The following is a 23,843-nucleotide window of genomic DNA, read 5'->3' as shown; positions in this document are numbered from 1 at the left end:
CTACAGGAAGCACACAGGGAGGACATGAGTACAACCATACCCTTCCACTCATTTTCTTTGGATAGCTGGTATTCAAAGGCATATGGTCTCCCATGCTGGAGATTATATGTAGATATCATGATTAGTGGCTATTAGGTTATATACATAAAGTGTCAAACTATGGTATTTAAAATAATGCATTACAAGTTATATTAAACAATTAATTTTAAACCCTTTAAATCAATTTGTAAATATACCTGATTAATTAGGAAAGTGAAAAGGTTAATTATAACAATGAAGTAGTCAATATTACATTAGAAAAGAGACATTTCCTTTCAAAGGACTGCCTTCTTTTAAAGGGTGCTTGCTGAAAAATATAAGCACAGCCACTAGAAGGAAAAGCATGTTTTAACCTCTTTAAAATAATTGTCTCACACAAATGCTATCCATTAACTTTGAGTCCTACGGGGCTATTAGTGTGGTATACTCATTTAATAAATAAATAATTAGTAGTCTGTGTTTGCAAGGTGCCCTTAAACCGCTGTCATATTTTCAGGGAAATAATTTGGTAGAAGTGTCTTTTTTATGCCCTGTTCAGTTACACAGTCTTGATTGAGAGAGACTATCAGTCTGTTGGGTAGCAGCTAGTCCAGATATATTCAGGTGAGGTACATGGATGGAATCATTATATCATTATTGATCTGTTGTACAAAGCTAGGGTCTTCTATAGCTTATAGGAGCTACTCTGTATGTAAAGAGTGATTTAAATATGGAGAATACACCCATTCTGTGGCATTTTAAATACAAAAGGAATGGGAAACGTGCGACACTTCAGATGTTGTGGGACTATTAAGTCCCACCATCCTTCACCAACAGGGATGATAAACATTGGAGCACAACCATGTCTGAAAGATCTACCGCCTGGCGTGAAATCCTCTTCCCCGAAGCATGTAGCGCCATCTGCCGACTGAGGGCAGCAGCACCGCCTCTGAGGAAGGGGGCTGTAGTGCACAAACGCTTATGCCCTCGAAGGCTGTCAGGATGCGATCAGAAAAGAAAAACTACAACTCCCAGCATGCCGCAGGAAAGCATTCCCAACAGTGACATGCTAGGAGTTGGAGGACTCTTTTTTTCTTCTCTCAAGACATGTAGAATTACATGGTTAGCTATCGAAGTGCTACAAAACGCTTGGTTGTGTTTGCTGTAACAGACTAAAGGCGCAGCTAGCATGCCCCAACCTTTTTTCTGTCACATATACAAGGGCTTATCCCTTCACGCAGTAACCCAATTGAATTCCGTAAATATGAAGTCGGACTTCAGTCCTGAGAGCATCGGACTTCCTAGATGAAGCCGCCATTTTGAATTCTGCGCCTTGAAAAACGACGATTTAACTTTTGCAACACCATATTTTGATTTCACGTTCTCGCCCCACCCCCTGACCAATGAAGAGACGCTGCCCGCTGAGGAGGACAAATTATGGCCTCCGACATAAGAGCCTTTACCTCACACTCCTCAATTTCTGCGTAAGTCCCACCCTCTCAGAGGCGTGGTCTGCCTGGTGATTGGCTGGCTGACCCTCAGGGGCTGTCCTTCAAAGTGACTGTTTCAAAGCGAGCGAGTTGGGTGAGCAAATCACGTGCTCACTTTTTGCGAGGAGTCTTTTTCCTCGGGAGGTTTCCGAGGAAAGCGGATGGGTTGGGCTAGTTTGATTGGTTGTGAAGAAACGTGAAGAATTTTGTCGCCTCCCTGAACCCCTTTTGGGAAAAAGCAGTTAATTATAAGAATGCAGAGGAGGCAAGGTGTCTCCACGCGGTGAGTATTGTGAAAATAAACATTGCTGGGCGCATGCGCGGAAGGAGAGAACGCGAGAACAAGTTAAAAAAAACCCGAACGCGATCAGCCGTCTCTTGAAGCCTTGCTTCCGCCTCGTTTTCCTAGGACCTCGTGGCGCAACGGTAGCGCGTCTGACTCCAGATCAGAAGGCTGCGTGTTCGAATCACGTCGGGGTCATGAAATCCAGGCTGTGGATTTATTTTACCCCTCAAATGAAACATAAACTCTCGTGTTGTAGGTGTAAATACCTTACGGTTTACTGAGCTGCGCGTTATTTCACTTTAAACCGGTGATGATAACACGACGGGACAAGGAGGTGTCCGAGCTTACACAAGTTGTGGGGACAGGCAACAGCAAGTTGAGTCAATGAGACGTAATAAAAGCCATGGTCCATTATGGGGGCTTATTCCTGTCATTTTGCCATATGACCTAAAAATAGAAGTAAAACCAAGACATCCTAAAATGAAAAATAAACGAGGTAAGAGATCAAGGCGGGGGAGATCCAGCTTGACACCGTCCAGAGTTGACTTAAAGGGTGGATGACTAAAAATGTGGAGGGAGAGGGCCATGTAATAGAGCATCTTAAAAAAAAAGAGTTTGGGAAGATGATTTCACAGGACAGCCACAGGTGACTTCAAAGTTGCCCTTTAAAAACACTGACTAATGTCATTTAAGTGAGAGAAGTATAGAACATGATGCCTGAGAATTACAATGTTACAAACATAATTACATTTTATCAATATGTAATAGTCTCTTAGAGCAATTCAGGGCAGGAAATGTTGCTTCCCCCCAGCCCACTTTCCTCCTGGTGGATCTTTGTTTCCTCTTATTTTCCCTCCCACTGGAAATTAGGCTGGCTTAGCTCTTTAGTGACATCCAAGGGCATGTCAGGTGAGTGAGTGGGATTTGGACCAAACTCTTTTGGGGGGTCTTTCTGCCAATGGGAATATTATTAGTGGTAGATATATACCCATGGAGCTTTTGAGGGATGTATATGGGGCTGCCCGGATGGATGTGCTGCCTGCTTGGTGGAATTCCTCTCTGACTCTGAAGAGGCACTTCTGCCCCATCTACTGGCCTTGGGTAATGGTAAAATTGCTTTGTCCAGCACAACAAAAGCCTGCTAATTAACACTTCTCTTTCCGTTTCTTCTCTAGATCATATATTTTATTTACCTCTATGGTCCATTCACTTGTACCTGGATAACCTGACCTTATTTATTTATTTATTTATTAAAACATTTCTATGCCGCCCCTTGCCGAAGCCTCGGGGCAGCTTACAACACAATAAAATACAATAAAATACAAAAATAACAATATAAAATTAAAATTAACAATATAAAATAAATAAAAAATATAAAAGCACCTTAGTGCTTTTGTGATGGAGGTTTGGGTGAAATTTTCAATTGAAATATATATTTTATGTATATTTGGCTAATTTGCACAAGGCAATTTTCAGTTGTTGCATTAGAGGTTGATGTAATTTAACATAAAATCAGAGTTTAGGGACCATTCAGCTGTAAGGTCCAACGCCCTGTTCAGTGCAGGAATCCAGTGTTTGAGTATACTTGTATTTAGAGAATACCAAAGCTTTAAAAGGTACCCCATGTTAATTTTCATATATTCTGCAAAAACATTATTAGAATATTTGAAAGAAAAAGACAATAGCATGTTTCCCCTGCTTAAGCTGCTTAAGACCCCCTCCCCTGTACAAGAAGACTGAAAACTGATGACACACCAATAATTTTTAACAATTCAGTTGGCTGTGCATGACCTGCTAACTGCTATTTCAGCTGAGTTCAGGAACCTGAAACTGAGGTGGTTTGGGGAATTTCAGTTTCACTGTCACTCTTTATTAGCTCGATTTCACATTGAGGTCTACATGTGTATGTGTACTGCCATAGTTGCTAGGAGTATTTACTTGAAAAACTGAAAATACAATTTTGAATGTGCCAGGTTTGGCTAATGTTGTGATTGCAATTGGCTTCCATTCTTTATTACTAGTAAAACTCATATAAATGTAAGTCTAAACCTAGCAGCTTATGAGGTACTAAATATAATATTTTCAGATATATTTGTGCTCTTACTTAACAACATTGTTGAAATATTAGATCGGTTTTTGTTAACTTATTTGTAAGACACATAATAAGTTTTAACTTCAGGACAGCTTTAAAACATGATGCTAATCTGCATTTATGCAAACACATAACTTTTTAAAATCCTGTTCTGAGTTCTCATATCCCATTTAGAAATGACCTTAAAATGGGCATCTTCCAAAGAAGTAGTAACACAATAATACTTATTTGTATCATCTTTTTTGCCATCACCTCTCCAAGGTAGGAAATCCTCTATCATTTTTCACAAAAATCTCTTTCCAAAGATGTGTGTGTATGCGTTATTCTTGAAAGATCACATAATTTTGTAGACAAGAAACTATGCATAGAAATAAAATGCATATCTAATGAGGGTAGATATGATACTTAATGATACTTTCTGGGTGGCACCTCAGTGAATGTAAGCCCCCAGATTTAGAGGTTTATGGTCATCCTGTGCAAAGTGGAAAGAACAGTGGGGGTTGTCTTTCCCTTGCCATCCTTGTGCTCTCCAATTTTTGCTAGTGAGGCTTTTTTGCTGATCTAGCTGGGGTTTTTCGGAAGGGGAGGGAAGGAGGCTGCAGAGGTTTCAAGTTAACTTTGCATCTTGGCCTCTCCAGTCTCCTCCTCTTTGCACCCAATGGGGGAAAAAATCCCTTTCTCCCCTTCCTAACTTTTGAAGGCATGCGGTATGGTTCTTACCAATTGGCTGCAAGGAGATGGAATGGGATCTGATTTCCTATCCTGAAACTGGAGCTCCATGTCCAATCTCAGCTAGAGAATCCAAACAATCCTATGGCACTCAGATACTCTCTAGGAACCGTACGATTGCCCCCTCCATTGCCAGAATCCTACGTTGTATGATTTAAAAGAAACAGAATCTAATCTGAAAACATATTGTGTAGTGGTTTTCTTTGTATCATACCTGATTTTGACATTAAGGGAGCAATCCAGTGCCCCTAGCCCTCAATGCATACAAGTCTCCAATAAAGGGAGTATGACATGGTGGTGGTGCCCTTTGTTGACACTGTGCCTTGTGCTCTGCATTTCATCTAGGCAGCCATCTTCAGCTGACTAGAGGAAGTGGCATGGAGAGCAAGGGAAAGAGGTTGGGGTGTTTCCCCTCCCCCTTTCTCCCATCTGAAACTGATTGCAGCCTTAGAGAGACAACCAATGCAATTCCCTCTGTACCAGCACAGCAAGATTTCAGTCTTCGGAATCCCAAAACCAAGATTGCAGGTCCTTTGGAGTCCCAGACAATGTTGGAAGGCCATAGCATTGCACTCTAAATCTTTTCCTTTATAATTATTCTTTTTTCCCTGTTTTTGAATCCTCTACTTAAATTCCTCATGTAAGAGGCCCAAAGCTTATATCTGAGCTTACATACTACTTTTATATAACCCATGTTATTAATAACTGCTGGAATGAATATTTGGTCCATTTTTCCTGCCACATCTGTTGTCATCCAATCACAGTTCTGTTATCTAATCTTTAATAGATACTCCTTAGAGTTTCATCTAAGATAGTCACTTCAAAATAAGGTAGAAAATAAGGAAATATATTATAGTTCCAAAATGGGTAGACAGTACTATGGAGTGAAATGGCCATATTGTATGAAGAGTTTCACTAGTTGTTTCTGGGCAAAGGAAGAGTATTAGACACAGGGCTATCAATTTTGCAACGATTGCTGTAATGTCTGCTCAGGCCCCAAATATATCCTTTCACACTGGTATTTTACTAAATAATCACACTTCCAGGCCAGCTCTTTATATAGCCTGATTTAAATTCCTTTCACAGGCAAGAAAAACACTCATATACAATTTTAGCAGAATGGTTTTTACGACTCTTAGTTATCAATCATATAATTTATACTTAATTTGGTGTCTTTCTTTTTATGAATGCTCTTATACGCTAAGCATGGTAACACAGTGATCCTATTGATTTGATGCTACTGTTAAGTCATTTAGAAATCATTCCAAGACTGGCAGAGATCCAGGTGTAGCAGTTGAGTTAATTCATGTTTACTTCTCAGATACAGAAGTGACTAAATGAAAAAAAAAAATGCTTTGAGACAAAGGGTGCTTCAGACGGAGGAACCTAATGCTAATAATCTGAAGGTACTGTGCAGCTATTCCATGGCCTTTTCTTACTGGATTTTTTGCTGTAAGGAAGAAAGATTGAAGAAATGGAAAAGCATGGGAGGGGTGAGACTGAAAGAGAATGCCATCTGTCCCCACCCTCCTAAAATTCTCTGAATGAGGTAGGGCAATTACATGATAAAAGCCTTGTCTGGAGGCACCCCAAGAGACAAGCCTTAACTAACCTTGTCCCTTTTTTCACAGGCTATGCTATTAGATGATGGAGAAGGTTACTGTAGATGTGCTAATAGAAAACAAGGAAAAGGATCCAACAAAACAAGACTCCAGTGATGAAATTGATGTGAAAGCTCTGGATGACACTGAACTAAGGGAACAGCTTTGTCTGTATGGAATTAGCCCTGGACCAATATTACGTATGCATCAACTGAAAGATAGATAGAACTTGGGGATATAAAGAACAGCAGAGCTCTGTGCTGTACCCTAAAGGTTCAAATTACATATTGCCAATAGGAGACATGTGATTCTAGCTTGAAGGGATTGCTCCTCATAACAAATCCAACAATTCTGATCAGGGGCAGTAGGTGCAAATGGTTTAAGATGCCTCTCCTTTCCTCTGGGCAAAATGTTCTGCATCTGCTCTGGCACAGGTGCTTTTGTTTATTCAGATGTATAACCTATCTCATCCTGTGGACTTGGAATGTTGTAGATTTCCCAAAACTCATCAAGTCTGGATATACTGTGCACTAAAAGAACAAATCTTACACTGAGATAACCCAAAGGCTGACTTCTGCACATTTTTGAGTATGCAAAAATCATATCTACTTGTTTTGTCTATTTACCAGCTTCATCTAAACCTGGGAAGGGGCAAGCAATTATTTAGAGCGCTGAAGCCTCTCTCCCTTGCTACTTAAAAATGTATTTGGCCTCTGCCAAATATTTTGCTAGTGACTCATTTCAAGACATTTCCCCATCTTAGTTCTCATGTTTGCCGAAGCTTTAAAACTTCAGATACTTCCCCTGCACTTCGGTCTTCCATGAAGATAATTAAAACAACAATCAGAGACTGAAGAACTAATAAAGCCTAAACAATTCTCCAGAGGACCACAGTACTGAGGCTATAAGTGTTCTCTAGCTGACAAGGTATGGAGCTAACCTGAGCTCAAAAGACATCAGCAATTAGCATAGCTTTACTCCCTCTTTTCAGCTTGACCATTTATGTCTGACACTACTGACTTCAGTCCAGTCCTCCTCTCTTGTACAATATTTTATGTTTAGAAACCCCAAAAGGCTGCTCTTACATCTCAGCCAGACTTCCCTTCAAAGAATTACTGGTACCATTTGGTGTTGTACGAGCTGCCTGATGCTGCAGGACGGAGCTCATCTCAACAAGTCTCAATGGTGATGGCTTTTCTGGGGCTCTGATCAAAACACTAGATTCATCCTGCAGGGACTTGACTGAGAAGAGATTCCTCTATCTACATATAGGGACCATTAGAGTGACATTTTCAAACACTGCATTTTTTTTAAATGGAGCAATGGCAGTTGCCATTCTAACTATACTTATGCTTATTACTGCTCAGGGAGCCTTCTGGCTAATGACATGGGATAAAAATCCAGTAAATAAAATTATGCACTAAGCCCCAAATGAACTCAAAGGAACTTACTCAGTATGCCACTAGTAGTTGGTTATGTCAGACCCTGCTTCAGTAAACTAGTTGACGCTTAGGCAGAGAAAGCATCTCTCTACAATAGTAGAACAGTTTTGCCTGTTGAAATTCTGTCTCAGTATGTAGCTGGTATCCAGGCATGATGCAGAAGCCATGATTAAAAAAAGGAGAAAATTCTATTTTCACATCAGTTCAGGTTATGCATTTATTTTTGTTCATGGAACTTCAACATTTAGCTTCTACAAAAACAGTCCTCTCTATGTATGACTAGCGGAATGCAGCTGTTCTATTTTGCAAAAAAGCAAAAAATAGAAGGGGAGGCATGTCCAGAGTCCTTGTCTGATTTAAGCAAGTAGGTGTTAACACATGAAATGTAGGCTGGATCAGGTGCATTCACAGCTAATTGGAAAACTGCATTCCATGATGGAATCTGAGTTTGAAGGCATTTTAGAGGTCACTTAGCCTAATCTTCCACTGATGCAAGACATCATCTATTACTGCACCACCTACAAGACTGTTTCCCTTTCAAATAGCTTGAAGCCCTCAGACTCCCTAATATTTAGCAGAAAACCCTTTTCTTGTAATTCTGATCAAAAAATAGATTGCTCCATCATATGTGACAGCCCTTCAAATATTTGTAGACGGGTACCAAGTTGATTCTTAATTGCTTCTCTATACTAAGCGTATGTAACTCCTTCAAGCTTTCTTCCTACGTGTTGGTCTCCAAGACCTTCACCATCTTCATCACCATCATGGATCACCTTCACTAGCAATCTTCATCAACTTCCTCTGGACATATTCCAGATGGCCAATCACTTCTTCAGAACTGGACAAAGCATGCCAGGTGAGGTCTGACCAAAACAGAATAAAACACTACAATTGCCGGTTGTGATATGGATATTACCATTTCATAGGTGTGCAACCAAGAATTTATTAGTGTTTTTCTTTAACCTGCTACATCACACTGCTGATTTGCTTAGCCTGTTGCAATAGTTTTGTCCTCTACTCAGTATTCTTTAACTTTTTTTATGAATTAATTTAATGATGGAGGGAATTGTTATTAATTTAGTAGACAGAATAAAACTGGGCTTAATCTAACTAAATAGCACAGTTGTGAAGTCCTGTGTTGAGGTATGAAAACAAGTATAAATGTATAGCATGGAGGATACGTGGCTTAGCAGTAGTACATGCCGAAAGTATCTTGGGATTATAGTCAAACATAGAGGAGTCAAGAATGTGGTGCTGCAGCAAAAAAGGCTGATGTTATTTTAGGTTGTATTAATAGTATATTTCCCAAAACATGAGTAGCTTTAGTCAGATCTTATCTAGAGTATTATGTCCCTTTCTGAATGCTGCAGTTTAAGAAGGATATAGATAAATCGGAATGGGTTCCTATCAGGGCAATGGCTTGGCCAGGAGGATGGAGAACCAGCCCTGTAAGGAAATGCTGAAGGAACTGGGTATGGAGAAAAGAACCCAGAAGGGTGTGGCTAGGTGGGACAACACGGACACATGATTATAATTTTCAAATATTTGAAGAGCTGTCACACCAAAAGGACAAATGCTTATTCTCTGCTGTGCTAAAAGGCAGGACTACATCTAACCATCTTAATGTATTTTGGTGGAATATACCAAAAGTGGTATATCCTTAAGTGATGAAAGTGGTTCAACATTGGAAATAATTAGCTGAGCAGGGGTATCTTGCTTACTGGGGGTCTTCACAAAGTAAAGGCTGGATCATCTGTTGGGGATATTGTACCTCTGGATTTCTTGCACTGAGCAGGGAGCTAAGCTAACAGCCTGCAAACCCCTTCCGACATCAACTGTTTTGAGCATGTGAAAATTATCACTCAGATTTAGAACACACAGAAGTGCAGTGTGCCAGTACTATAATCTTTTGCACTCTGACCTCTTTGGTTTAGCTTCTACAAGGACTACTTATGAGAAAAAATTGTTGCAACTGATGAAGCAATGCCCAACAATAGCAGCTGGGAGTAAGAGACTTGCTGAGTCTGACCTGGAAAAGGATGAAAAAAAAGGTACTGCATGGTTATCATTCAAATAAAATTCTGCTTTTGAGAGTGTTTCTGAATGTGTAGTACAGTGCAAGTGATTGTGCTGCTAGTGGGTAGAAATGCATAGTTCAGTAAGTCCTTGCAGTAACAACAATGGATGAAAATGGATTTTCTAGAGTAGTCTCCATGGCTTGCAGAGTAGTTCCTTCTGGATTATGCTAGAATATGGAATTTGCAAGCTAAAGCCATTTTCTTCCTTTCTCCATATGCAGCTGTTTACCTTCTCTAGCTGTCATCCAAAGGTGTCCTTTAGTATTCTGGTTGACCTCAGAGTTGGAGGTATTATACAGAAATTTCCCAAAGGAGCACTTTCTGCATGCAGAAAATACATTGCAGTGCTGTGCTACCTTTAGATTTAAAAAATTCCTACAAGTCCCAACATTCCCTAGCCAACCTTACTGAATGGGGAATTCTGAAAGGTGTAGGACTTTTTTCTGGCAAAACATGCATAGGATTGTGCCTTAATTAATTTCAGAGGTATATTCTATGACCAAACTGTAGCTCTTTAGGTACTTATAGGTTGCTTTGGTTTTTATGTTTGCAGTACTTTACATAGATCACTGTCCTCCTCGGGCTTGACTTTTTTAAAAGCTAAATATATGCCCAGACAGTTGTTTCATTATTAAAATGTTGGACTAGTACTGAAGAGTTCCATGTTCATATTTACCATCCATCTGTGAAGCTCAGTGGGTGTCCCTGCCAATCATTATCATTCAGCCTACCCTACTGTATATGACTGCTTTAAGGAAAGAACAGGAAGTGAAGGAACACTCATGTAATAAACTGTAATAATACAAAGAACTTGGGTCTAGTACATTGAGAAGGAAAGGGAGGAGAACTTCTAGATGTGTCTGGAGCAACCGCTTCTGTGTAAGATCAGAAATAATGCCGTTTTGTTCTCCCATACAAAAACAGTCAGCAAAACAAGTTAGTGCAGGGCCATAGTCATATTTTGAGAAACTGCTGTTGGTACCACCACAAAATCCCTAATCAGGGAATTGCTGCTTTGGCATCTATTTGTCATGTCTGTGAATCTTAGTGTGTGTTTTAATCGGCAAAGACATTTGTGTCTATTGGGTAACATAACTTCTCTTTAATAAGGGATTGTCTAATTCAGCTAATTGCTAGAGGTGAAATACAGCTAATGCTTCTTTTAAACAAGATCTGCCAGTGTCTAGTAGTTGCCTCTATTTGTGAGGAGGGTATTACACAAGTAAATTTTGTACTAGAGTGGCTTTTAATATTGAGGTACATGCTCTTTTAAATTATTTACCCTTTGGAAATGAACAAAGAGTTAGTGTAAATTATTACACCAAACACTCACCTTCTCTGATGCAATGGATTGAGGATCTTGCAATGCTTTCAGTTTTGATATTACTGACATAGAGATGCCAACTTCCAATGGATACTTATTTAGGTATATGGTCTGCTTTTCTTGAAGCCTATGTATAAATTTTAGAAATTTATACTAAAGAAATTTTTTTAGTATAAATTTCATGCAGATCCATGCATCTGTATTAAAAGGGGGAGTTTAAAAAACTGTTAGGTGCCTTCAGACACAATCATTGCATAACTGATTTTGCATGCTTCATGCTGGTCTGAAGCAGCTGTTAAATTGGTTCTTGGTGAATGTCTTTTTAAGTGAAATGGTCAAATGGAATTTTTTATATGTGTGGGGGATACAGAGGGAGGGACAGAGAGATGGAGGGAGGGAATTATTTAATGCTTTGCTAATTGCTTGAGCCTCCTATATAGAGGGAGAAGTGGGATATATTTATGTATCCTTATCCCACTTTACAGCAAAAAATGAATCCAATAAGTTTAAAAGATCAATAACAAAGCAGTCTCCATGTCAATGCAGCCTAAAACACAAAAAGGGGTTGGGAAGAAAGGGAAAGAAAAGGAATATCTAAGAACTAGTGCCTAAGTTAACTAGCTGGAATAGAGGAGTTCAGGTTTTACAAATACAGATGTGACCAGGGATGTCTGTTCCTTCTTCATTTGTATGCATATGCCTTCCTTCATGCTTGACTGAAGTCCTTTCCTTTCAGAAGCTCTCTTCATATTAGAGAGTGGACACCAGGATATCAAATTGCAAATGTGTTGGTATTGATGAATCTGGGTAAAATGAATTAACATATCTGAGATTTCGAGACAGGAAACTGTAATTACCAGTGCTGTTAGAGTATCAGAATATTCATGGGGAGATTATTCCTGCACAGGTCAAAAGCATGATCAGAAAGCAAGCCAGGGCTTCAGCAATCAGCATAATATGCCTAGAGTTTGACTATTGCTCACATTCCAACAGAAAGAATCCCAAGACCCTTTTAGAACAAACATTCCAGAACTTTTAGTGATTAAAGTCTTTTCAAAGATTTCTTAAAAGTCTACATGAAACTTCCTGCCATACCCAAGGCAACTTTTTCAAGGTGGCTTCTATGGGGATCTCAGCATGGAATTATGGCTGAGCTGGTATGTGTTTGTACCCATCCACAATGCATCATGGCCCTAAGCCAGTCTCTTGCACACATCACTTGAATAGCTGATAATCAGGATTCTGTATTTGGTTGTGCAGTTTGTGTCTTTTTAGACTTCATCTGAGCATGTCAGTTGCATGCATGGTTCACCATCCAGATGTGTGTGTGGAAATCTGCTTCCCACGAGCACACAGCCCCTAGCTGGTACTGGACACCTGGTTTTTGTTGTGTCAAACTGGGAAGCTTCACAGAAGTGTGAACACTTGAGTAAATGATCTAGTAAGTAGGAAAATATTTTCTGGAGTTGGAGAAATCTGTTCTCTCCTGCAGAGGAAGGCAGGACGCGTTCCAATGGAGCAAAGCTCAGGGAACCAGGGTTCCATTTGGATGCCAGGAAGCACTTCCTGACAGTTAGGACCCCGAGGGTGTGGAATGGGTTTCCACGAGAGGTCGTTGAGGCCCCATTGGTGTGGGTGTTCAAAGATAGGCTGGACATGCACATGGTGGGCATGTCGTGAGCAGAGCCGGCCGGTGCCAGAGGTCAGATTAGATGGCCCAGGAGGCCCCTTCTGACTCGCTCTGTTTCTATGTATCTGAGAATACAACATGCAAGCAAACAATTTTCCTAAAATCATTTATCCTTGCATTCTGGCATTAATTTGGGAAGCTTCATAGATGTTTGATCCCTTATATAAATAGTCGATTAACAAGGAAACAAAGGTTTATAGAGATGTATCTACAAATATAACAGTCAAGCACACAATTTTCCTAAAATTGCTTATCCTTGCATTCTAACAGTAAATTGTCAATCTGTGAAAACCCTTTTGAAACTTGACTTCAGCATCTTTATGGCTCTGAGTTTGGAGAATCATCTTTTTAAAAGTATATTGTTGTGTAATGCAGTCTGCTTCATTTGGTGAGAATTACTCAAGACTCCTTGTTTGTTTTGCCCAGGATTAACCACTGAAGTAGTCCTCCAAACAAACAACCTCAAAGTGACAGCTGAGTGTGCCTCTGGGCTTGATAATGTAAGTATGCCACAGCATGAATATTTTATGGCTACAACTAAATGTAGGAATTGTGAGCCAATATAAACTGGTGTACTTTGTGTCAGAGTCCTGACAAGTGAAGCAATTACTCCAATCACATAATTGGAATATACATCTTCTGTGGGTTCTGTTAATGTACTAGAGCCCTGGGAAATCTGTTGCAAAATGTTTTTGCAACAGGTGTTTAAGAATATGTCAGGTGTTTAAGAATATGCTAACTTTATTTACAGACAGAATGTGTAGGTCTGAGGGAATTGTAGTTGGGTATTCCCTATATATAGATATCCCACCCCCACCTCCCAATAAGGGCAAAACAACATGCACCTCCACCTCTGGCTTAGTGATTATTTATTCTAGGGAAGGCACCAAGGTAGAACTTTATATTCCTTGGAAACCTAGCACATCCCCAGGGATGCTAACCTCATATCTAAGCATTTATCAGATCCAACCCTCTGCATCAACAAGTTTTTTCTGCATTTAAGTCCTGCTTAAGACTTACTTATCAAGACCCTTAAAACTTCATAGAAGATTCCACATCTTACTCAGCCACCTATCCCAGTGCCCAGCTCTAGGCCTAGGGAACAACCCCTGTAGATGACCCCTGACATTTGTGCTGCTATGCACATTTGCACAAAAGGCAGCTCACTATCTCAAGTGCTCTCTGAATGCTCCATGCCAGTACATGACATGGAGCCACATTAATTTAAGAAACATCATGCCAAGGAACTTCCGATAATCAATGAACACCGCTACTACCAATAAGAAGCACAAAGATTATACATGCCCATACAACAAAAGTATACTAACCTAGTGGGACAGGCCACTCATCCTTCCATTTGTGTCTGTTCTCTGGCAGTGGGCCGTACACCCCATATGACCTGGGACAACCTTTCCTAGCTTGAGCTTCAGTCATGTTTTTCATTATTTCCCTTCTACCTCAGAAACCTGTTAGAGATGTGGAAGAACGCCAGAAGAAACTCTTGTCACCTGATGCTGAGAACAGCTTAGCCAAAATAGTGGCAGAAGTAAGTAGTTATGGCTGCAGCTCTTTGAATCAGTTAGGCTGATGCAACTATTCATCTTGAATTGTGTGGATCATTTAAAGACTCTTCTTGTTCAGCATGGTGTAGTTCACCAGTCCTTTTGGGGTGGTGAACACATGTGGAATTTTTAATAGCTGCCAGTGGAGAGGCTTGACAAGTTCCAACAACATTAATTTCTCAAAAGACAAACAGGTGAGAATAAAAGGAAAGTAAATGCCCCCAAAACCTAATGCAGGACAGAGTGGAAGTCTGAGCTCCAAACACAAAACTTCTCTTTTGCACTCAAGGTAGTGCTGGAGGGCAGCACTTTGCTTGCTTTGTACCAGCCTACTGGTTAAAAACAAATCTTAAGAAATTAAAAAAAAACAGGAAAAGCAGAGAATCTGGAGGGAACCATGAGAGATGTTCAGTGGCAGCAGGTTAGAAATCCAAGTATATTGTAGTCCCTTCTGTTGGAATAACTACTTTCTGTGGCTGCCTCATTGCACCAAGGAAATGCCAGAGGGATTTTCCTCTCTGGATGGGTGGAACAGAAAGGCATTCCCTCTCTTCCCTTTTGCTTCCTCTGTCTATGGTGATGATGATTTTCTGCTATAATTTTTTAAGGTAATAGGCTTTATGGCACTTCATTCATCAGTATGGGTTGTTTGTAACCCAGGCATGCATAACTCAGGGTGTGCCTGTATGAATATGCTCCTAGATTTAAATGTAAATGGAAACAATTGAATGATAAGCAAATGGGCATTTTAGATTGGCCAGTACTTTGTTTTTGTCTGAATGTTAAGGAAATCATTATGAAATACCATTTGAATCTGACCCTATCATGATTATATAAAATCTGTAAAAATATAAATGATCAGTGCTACAGATATTTGCAGTGGGGTATTAATTTGCATCTTGAGTTTATAAGATTAGGGTATGGAATAACTGTTAGGTTATTTTAAAGAAAACAGAAGTAGGAATAACCTGAATCTTAGCAGTGGCCTAACCCTAACCTTAACTCTAACTCTTATAGTCTCTAAATGGTGGAACAGTGCAGCATCTCCAATAAAACAATGATTTCATAAAATATATTGTGTTGCTGCAGTCATGTAAGTAACCAAATAGATGTATTTGAGAAATTGGTGGAAGAAAACTTTTGTAAGAACTGAGTGCCATTTATTAATTTCATAACAGAAGGATTAAATCTTAACATTATTATAGTTTAGTTTAATAAAATTACAGTGAGAAATAAGAATAGTTACTTATGACTAACTTAAATCATACTTAAATAATTAAACTTAAATCATTTCAGTGTTCCCTGTACATTTTTCTTCCTTCTATTTGGGATTATGTGTTCCAATTTTCCTAAATGGGGCTGAATCACATATATTCAGGTATGTGTGCAAAATAACTTTAATGTAAACTGAGAAGCAGGAATGACTGAGGTATTCAGTGGTATTGTGACACAGGGTTGTTAATGGAAAAAGCCTTCCAAAATAAATAAGAATAAGCAGAAAAAACCACCATGATATTGTTGCTGTGTAGATTATATAAAATCTGCTTAAATAAAAGAAGTAGGTGAAATACTTAAGGACAGGCAAGGCAATACTCCAAGATGCTGAATTAGAAAAATGGGGGTGAGATTAGGTTCTCTCTCTCTCTCTCCTGCCCTTCCCTGCCCTCTCTCCATACATGCACATACTGTGTGTACTAGATTGAGCTTCATTGGGAAGCATGAATGAAAGTGAGCAGAAGCATAGAGTTTGTTTGAAAATGAGTTAATGTGGAGGCATCCAGCGTTACTCTTTTTTAAACTAGCAGGATGCACTAGTGAAGTGACTGTTGATAAAGGGCATGTTGCAAGCAGTTTGCTTTTTTTTACGCAGGCTGAAAAGTGCCAATTAATGTGGTTGTGTACCCCACATTCCTGAACTTTTATCCGAGATGACAGGATAAACTTTGCCATTAGTTTTTCATGTGTTCATCCTTTTCCTCCCTGCCCATGCTTGTTTAATGATGTCATCTTGTCTATTGACAGTTACAGGAAATCCTCCCGGAGGGTAAAGTAGCACTGCAGCGGTCTCCAGGAGTAAGGCGGAAAGCTGGCGGAAGTCCTGAAAATAATTACAGAAAAAAGGTACCTTAGTGATAAGTCGCAATGTACTTAGAGATTTTAAATCTTAGATACTAAAGACGCTACTTGTAAAAGTTGAGTAGAGCAAAACCAAAAAGAGAAGCTCACTTATAAACAGCACACAGCTATAATGTATCATTCTGTTTGTTTTTCCTCCTCTTTGTCCTACAGCTGCAACCTGTTACATCTTTGCTAGATCAAAGTTGTTTAACATTTGATGTCTGCCCTACATGCTATAGGGACTGGCAAGCTATCATTAATTCACTTCTGTTCATGGATAATGTAAAAGTTTACTTGGTTTTGAAAATCTGAACTGCTTTTTTAATCTATAAGAATGATGTAGTCAAGAAGGTATTATGAGCTATTGGGATATATCCAAATTATTTTGTAGAATACTGGCCTTCTCTAAGATGGTGGAGAATTAGTTTGCGGGGCTGGATATTTGCCCACCTCAGTTCTTTGTGGGCTGAATCACATCAGCATAGGATGTTAAACCAGTTGAGTTCAATCCCTCAGGAAGATAGGGAGGATAAAACATTATGTCTTGACACCAAGTAATATTCCAGATGCTAATATATTTTTAAATAGAATAGACTTCAGACAGCTAACCTTTTTAGTTGCACTCTTGAGTTGCTGTAAATATTTCACAGGCTGTTTTATCTGAACTCTTGCTTTCTCTTGGATAAAGGAATCATAGTATAGTTGAAGGCTTTATTGGTATAAGACCATTCAGGTTATGATGCATCAGATGGCTTTGATGAAGGCTTTTGTTTTGTTCATCATAAAACTATTTTTTAAGGAGATATTTCTCAGTACTGCTGTTAGTTGCTTGTTAGGCTGAGCTAACATTGGTTCTTAAACAGAGCACACATTTCCAATGGGCTTTGTGGTCATGGGTTAAAGTTACCACTCATTCTGTCTTTAAGAACCACATGGTGATGTATTAATTCCAATCTCAGCCCCTCAGGAGGATGAATATCAGAACCATATCCTATTCCAGCAGTTACATCTAAAGAAATGTTGCCTATTATTTCATGTTTTCCATTTAACATCTGGCAGGAAGTATCCAATAGCTTTTATATTTCTTTTATCCTTTGGAGGACAGAGCCTTGGAAACCTAAGGGGCCATCATAATAATAACAGTATTAACAACAATGATAATAACAGCAATAACCAACAGTCTGTTTAAGGATGGACAGATCAAACATTTTTATAAAGGTGCAGCTGCAAGCATATGGGTGGTGCTGTTCAATAATATTAGTTATATCCCCCAAAACACAACTAGCTCTCTAAGCAAAGGTAAAATTTATTCATGATAAACATTTATATACCACTGTATTTGCTAAAATGTCATCAAAGCTACACACTGAAATTTAAAGCAATAAAAATGAAACAGTAAAACTTTAGTACACTAAAACAATGATATAATTTAAAAGCTTAGGTTTAAAAAAGTATCTTCACGTCCTTTTTAAAAGCCAAGAGAGTGGAAAAACCAAAGTTTTTAAAGATATGCATCACTCCTAGGATGCTTGAGGGAGGCTTTTCAGCCACATCTGACAAATGGGCCTCTCCAGATACTGATGTTCTCAAAAGGGCCTCTCCTGTGGATCTTAATACCCAGGCATGTTAGTAATGAGACAGAAGATCCTTAGCTAAGTTCTTGGATGGTTAAAGCTTTAAAGGTTAACACCAATGCCTTGAATTGAGAGCAATTTGCAGCCAGTGAGCATCTGTCAAGAGAGGAATAATATGGTCCCTATACCATGCACTGGTTAGCAGCCTAGTTGCTGCATTTTATACCAATTGAAGCTTATGGATGCTCTTCAAAGGTGTATTGCAATAGTCTCATGGTGTGACCAATGCATGGTTGCCAAATTAAATTAACTCTGGAAGGAATGCAATTGGTGCATCAGGTATAACTGTGCAAATGCAGTCCTTGCAAACAGGAACACGAGTTCTCCAAAAGTATTCACAAATGATCAAGCGTGTGTTTATATTTGGAAAATATGCAAATTCTTATTGAACAAGCAGCTTGGAATTGTGCAATTTTGGAATTGCAGGATTCTTTGCTTTAGTCTGTGGAGGGAAGTTGTACAACTTTGGAAAATATGCATATCTGGGGGCAATTTTGCCTTTATCAGTCACTTTATGTAATTTGTCCATGTGTACAAATTGAAAACAAATGACTGAAGTAATACTGCAAGAAGAAAATCAAGCTGATGGTTGGAGAATCCAGGTGAATGGGAATGTCACTTGTTCACCCATCCCCATTCTGATATTCTATCATAAGCCCTGAGGACCTAAGAAAATAGGTGTTTAAAATCTTATGTTGTATCTTTTAATTCCTTTTTGTAAGCCATAGAAGGTCTTTTTTGGTTTAAGACACAGAGAGAAATACATTCAGGGAACATTTAATAGGCAGTTAGCCTAACTTTGATTTCCTTTGTCGCCAATCTGCAATCTTTGTGGAGCACTTCTTTATATCACATTTTGCCTGTTCATAATTAGTGAATTTGACCAAAGGAAGGCTTAGCTCCTTCAGCTATACTGCTGATCCTGAAATGCAATTTACATTTTGTCTCCTTTATTCACGTTGGAGCCACAAGATTCTGAAGGAGCCGGAGTTTCCAGTCTGGGTGGCTTTAAAAGGGGATTGGACAGATTCATGAAGGAGGAGGCTATCAGTGGCTGCTAGCCTTGAAAGCTATCTGCTTTACCAGATGCCTGCATTATACCATTTCTCAGGAACTTGGGCAAATGGAGGCCTTATATCCATCCTGCTTGAGTAATGCTGTGTGCAAATGGTTTGCCACTATGTATGTGGAATGTTGGACTAGATGGGCTTTTGGCCTGATCCAGCATGGCTTTTCTTATGTTCTTTCAGGTATGTAATTCTTCTGTAGCCATGACTTTTGTTTTCTCAGCTGCAGTCCTGCTTTCCCACTTGCTTCTTTCACTTTCATCAGGAGTTGTTTTGATTCTCTGCTGCTCTCTGCCAGTAGTTATGATAACATCTGTGCATCTTAATTTAGTGATGTGCAATCTGTCAATTTTCAGTCTTTCCTCTGATTCTAATCTAGCTTTCCCTATGATATGTTCCACATACATATTGAGCAGATAGAGAGATAAAATATATCCTTGTCTGACACCTTTGTGAATGGGAAATCATTCTGCTTTTCTACATGCTGGCCTAACCATAGCTTCTTGTCCACAATACAGATTATGTATTGAGTACAAATTTCTGATTAAAAACCCTGTTTCTGTCAATGAGCAGATGACAAAATGAAGGACACCTGTCAATCCTCAAAACACAGATTAAAAACCCATATATCCCTAGTTCATCATGGATTAAACAACCTTGAGTTAACCCACAGTTTGTTCTTAGGGTTATTTAACACAGAAACAAACCCAGATGCAGATGTCACAGGAATGCTTCTGTTACATCCAAACAGCCTCATTTCAAAGTAAGCTGACATATCTGGCATTACATCACAGGAGACTGCTATTAACAGGAACATACTTTTCTTATTTTTCTGAAGTTCTGATTAGCAATGGGAAGGAGATGTGGCAGTGTTGCCTGTGTTAAAGGAATTGCTTTAATAACTGCACAAACCTTATTGCAAGACACCCTCACACCATACTGTCTGAAATAGCCTTTTACTATACTTATTTGGCTATCTGCCTTCACTAGAAGATTTGGCCATGCCACCATAAGGCAGTAGCTGCTTTAATTGCATGAATAAAAAGTCCTAGTCATAATGACACAAAGGATGCACATGAAATCTTGCCTTGTCATAACACTTTTTCCTTTTCATAGAGAAGTGGTGCACCTCCTATAGACTACGGGTACCCTGATGCTAACAGTGTAGGACAAAGGTAAAGCTCTTCAAAATTACCTAAAGAAGCCTGGCAAACAAGATCTGTAGATCAGTTGGGCATTTTGTTCACTTGGAAGGAAGCTGAAAAGGTTCTATCATGGCTTTCCATACGTTGGGAAGTAACTGCTTTGAGTGGACCAAATTTATGAACATTGCTAGCTGGAGGAGAAACTGACTTGTTAGACAGTGATAGTGAATTGGAAGGAATAAAAATGTATGAAAACATTTCTGTGAATGGAAATCAACCATGATTGATTGTGATATCTGCAAATGAAATAATGTGAGGCTAGGAAACAAGGCATTCCACAAGCCCTGATGGAACTCACCCCATGGAGGCTGTTCCTCCCTCAACTGTCAACACCAACAGCCAGTCCAGCAGACTGTAATGAGGAAATGGATAGCAGAGAGCAGAGTCATTCTATCAACTCCACTGAAAAGCTCCATTTCCACCTGCCCCTTTGCCTCCTTTTTCTTTGTATTTCCTGTCTTTTAAATTGCAGGTTTGGGACAGGGACACTCCTTTTTTATTATTTGGGAGCCCTGTATTAAATTAAAAGAATAATATGATTGTGAAGAAAAGCTAAGAGAAGTAAGTGACTTTATAAAGTATTAAAGATTGAATAGGCTAAGTGGAACTGGAGGAACGATTGTCTTTTCAGAAAAAGACAAGCATCAATAGGTTTCCGATGGAGGGAGTCTTCATTATGCTAGCAGTTCAGCAACTGGTCTGTCTAACAAGGCTGTTGTTAAATAGTAGGCCTGCCCTGAAAGGTTTCCCAGAAAAGCTAGGTCAGAAAACTGTCAGCAGTGTGTTAACCGTCCACTTCCTTTTCTGGTCCCAGACTACAGGAGTTCTGCAAGCACTTCATGTATTTTATGCAGCTAATAAGTGCATGTTGAAATTCTATACATATGTTATTCCAGTTACTTAATACTGCCTGTGTCTGGTATAAAGTACACTTCATTTACAACTGCTGCTAGGCAGGGTTGAAAATATCAGTATTCCTTTCACAAAAATGTTTATTTTTAATTTGCAACAATTGAAGTCTTGTAACACACTTGCTTTCTGCCTCTCTATCTACCACCCCCAGTGTTTTACCCAGTATGCTGCTGGTCCATTTGGAGACTATATGCCTAAACTTAGTAAATGTTTCTCTGCTGGTAAAAAAAAGATTCTCAATATATTATGTCTTGTCTTTCTAGTACTCGAAGAAGAACGGTAAGAGAGGATCCTCCACCGAAGCAAGGTCCTGACACCAAATGCATGGCGGTGCCCGTGTATCCAAGGGTAGATCGTATACCAATGCGTGTAAAGATTGCTGTGTTTGCTATTTTCATTTTCCTTCTCCTTGTGTATGTAACTATGGAAACGAATCTAGAGAATCCATTCACAACCTTCATCATGCACAAATAAGGGTATCCCATCCTATAGAGATGGAACTGCAAGACCAAAGAAACTGGCTTTGTCTATCTGCTTATGTGTAAGTGTTTTGGTTAGCTAATAAAGCAGCCCAAAAAAAACCCCAGTATGTTTATTCTCTTTCCTTGGAATTGTTATGTACTTAAGTCTTTCTGTCCTTAAATATCTGGCAACATCTCCCTTCTTTACAGTTTCTCTCTTTGTTGTGGAAACCATAGATGGGTATTTTCTCAGCAGGTTTAATGAAAATTCAGCCTGACTGTTGCTCCTTTCTTAACGGTAGAGGAGTGGAATCACTCCGCTTTTTTTTTGCCCAGGATACAAATTCCATTCTGGGAACAGTCTTGGGGGCTGCACTGCAGTGGTTTATGGGGCTAACAAGCATGGGATATGGTAAAAAACAAAGAAAGCCAGGGACAAATAAAATGTAGGCAGGGACAAATAAAATTCATATCAGCTTGGATGTTTTCATAGCAAGCATACAAAATGTAGTTCAGTTCTAAGCAAGTCTACTTAGTCTTCTACTACTTACCCCAGTGCAACAGATCTCTTGCCTGAGGTCAGCACATCTCAGTTCTCTGCAGGGTATTTGAAGGTTAATCGCCTTGACATACATCTCAGAGAGCTGCATTTGACCTATGAGAAGTTCCTCATCCATATTATAGAGGGTATAGGTTTCGCTAAGCAAATTCCCTCACCCCTCAGTAATGGTTATGAGATGAAAAGCTCTCTCTGTCCAGAAATGCTTGAGTAAGTCTGATTAGCCAGACAGTGAAAACTCAGAAAAAAAATTAATAGAGCTAGGCCAGGAATTCTGCTCCATAGAAGTGTAGAGGAGCTTAAGCTGTGAAGTGGCTCCCAGTAGGTGCCAAACAGATCCCAGCCATCCAAATATGCAACTACCACTGTGCTGGAGAGCTTAGGTCATGCCTGCATGTGCCATCACTGCTGAGCACTTTGCCTCTGAGGAGTTCTTCCTGTGCTTCATGGGACGAAGCTGCAGACTGCTCCCAGCCAGACCCGGAGGAGCAGGCTGCTAGATTGTCCTGAAACTTCTGCTGCTTGAGGGAAGCCGTCTAACTGTGTTAAAATGAATGGGCACAGCCATAGCTCATCCAGCTTAAAATAGTTGTTTTGTCCCCTTCTCTCCTTCTGATTGGTATTCTGACATTTGAATTGTAAGAGTATAATTACAGCTGATGCTTTAAAAACAAAACTGTCAACACCAGTGCTAATGACTACACTTTCTTGTGTCTAATTTTGAAATACATGCAAATCATGTTCATAGCTACCTGTTATCTTTAAAACCTTGGACTAAGCTTTTCACAATTCCTCATGGCTTTCTATATTTTGAAGCATAAAAAGAACCATATTATAAAGTTCAACTCCTCTTGTACTTACTTTAATTGGTACCAAGAAATTGAAGTACTGTGTTTCAGCTGTTTTAAGTTTTGAATAGCATATAGCAGGTCTCAAATGGTGAACGCTCAGAATTTGCTTTCTGATAAATGTTGTATTTTGCATTACCTGTGGATGTCAAGTTTCAACCACCTGCAAAAAGTGCTTTATTACACTTCTCCCATCCCTCTAAATTGCACAACTTAAATTTTACCCTGTGGTAATGAGGGGGCACAAGCAGCAATCTAGCTGTCATTCATCTCCTCCAATGAATGTTTCCTGTGATTACCTTTTGATGTATGATTTAGTAAGAAGACTGAGAGATGGTTTTATATCTCCTAGAATACCTGCAGGAATTATATTGTACAATTACCCTATAATAATGTGCAGAAAGCTTACAGTAAAGAAGGGTGACCACTGTCCCTCAAATCTGTTGTCATCATTGGTATATGAATGTATGAATGTAAACTCTTAAACCAATGCCTAGGCTTTAGTCCTAGAATAATGAAAGTATGTGTGTTGTCTCTAATAGAAACAATAACTTCCCTTCCCCAAAGGAGTTAATACTACCTGTTCACCTGGCAAAAGTAAATTATCAAAGTAAATGACATATACTATTGGTAGCATGTGTGATACACAGCAAGTAGAATACAATGGGAAACTTACGCCCCTGCCAATTTTCTTACATCTCCACTGCTTGTGCACAGGCAATTTAAC

General features: G+C 39.3%; 1 protein-coding gene and 1 non-coding gene across 5 annotated transcripts; both read left to right on the top strand.

Moving 5' to 3' along the window:
- The first annotated feature begins 1,629 nt into the window (after positions 1–1,629).
- Positions 1,630–21,834, top strand: LEMD1 (LEM domain containing 1). Of its 4 annotated transcripts, none has more exons than XM_044445927.1 (9): positions 1,630–1,791; positions 5,943–6,021; positions 6,247–6,416; positions 9,593–9,709; positions 13,177–13,250; positions 14,213–14,296; positions 16,335–16,433; positions 20,248–20,306; positions 21,512–21,834. In XM_044445927.1, the coding sequence occupies exons 3-9, from the start codon at positions 6,260–6,262 to the stop codon at positions 21,720–21,722; spliced, it is 801 nt and encodes a 266-aa protein (XP_044301862.1). In that variant the 5' UTR covers positions 1,630–1,791; positions 5,943–6,021; positions 6,247–6,259; the 3' UTR covers positions 21,723–21,834. The 4 variants fall into 4 exon arrangements, with proteins under 4 accessions (XP_044301862.1, XP_044301846.1, XP_044301855.1 ...); XM_044445911.1 differs by having other exon boundaries at positions 5,937–6,021; XM_044445920.1 differs by lacking the exon at positions 5,943–6,021.
- TRNAW-CCA lies at positions 1,918–1,989 on the top strand. The gene has a single exon. It is a non-coding gene; the product is annotated as a tRNA-Trp (tRNA).
- Positions 21,835–23,843: the final 2,009 nt, after the last annotated feature.

This window comes from Varanus komodoensis, unplaced genomic scaffold (assembly GCF_004798865.1).
Source record: "Varanus komodoensis strain SLA01 unplaced genomic scaffold, ASM479886v1 scaffold1, whole genome shotgun sequence".
Classification (NCBI taxonomy): Eukaryota; Metazoa; Chordata; class Lepidosauria; order Squamata; family Varanidae; genus Varanus; species Varanus komodoensis.
This window is presented reverse-complemented; position numbering and strand designations above follow the sequence as displayed.

What these genes read in the sequence shown, in the direction of transcription:
- LEMD1 (XM_044445920.1), top strand. Translation starts at nt 6,260, where the DNA reads ATGATGGAGAAGGTTACTGTAGATGTGCTAATAGAAAACAAGGAAAAG. An exon ending in TAGCCAAAATAGTGGCAGAA is followed by an intron (nt 14,297 to 16,334) that starts GTAAGTAGTTAT and finishes GTCTATTGACAG; the next exon opens with TTACAGGAAATCCTCCCGGA. An exon ending in AAAATAATTACAGAAAAAAG is followed by an intron (nt 16,434 to 20,247) that starts GTACCTTAGTGA and finishes TCCTTTTCATAG; the next exon opens with AGAAGTGGTGCACCTCCTAT.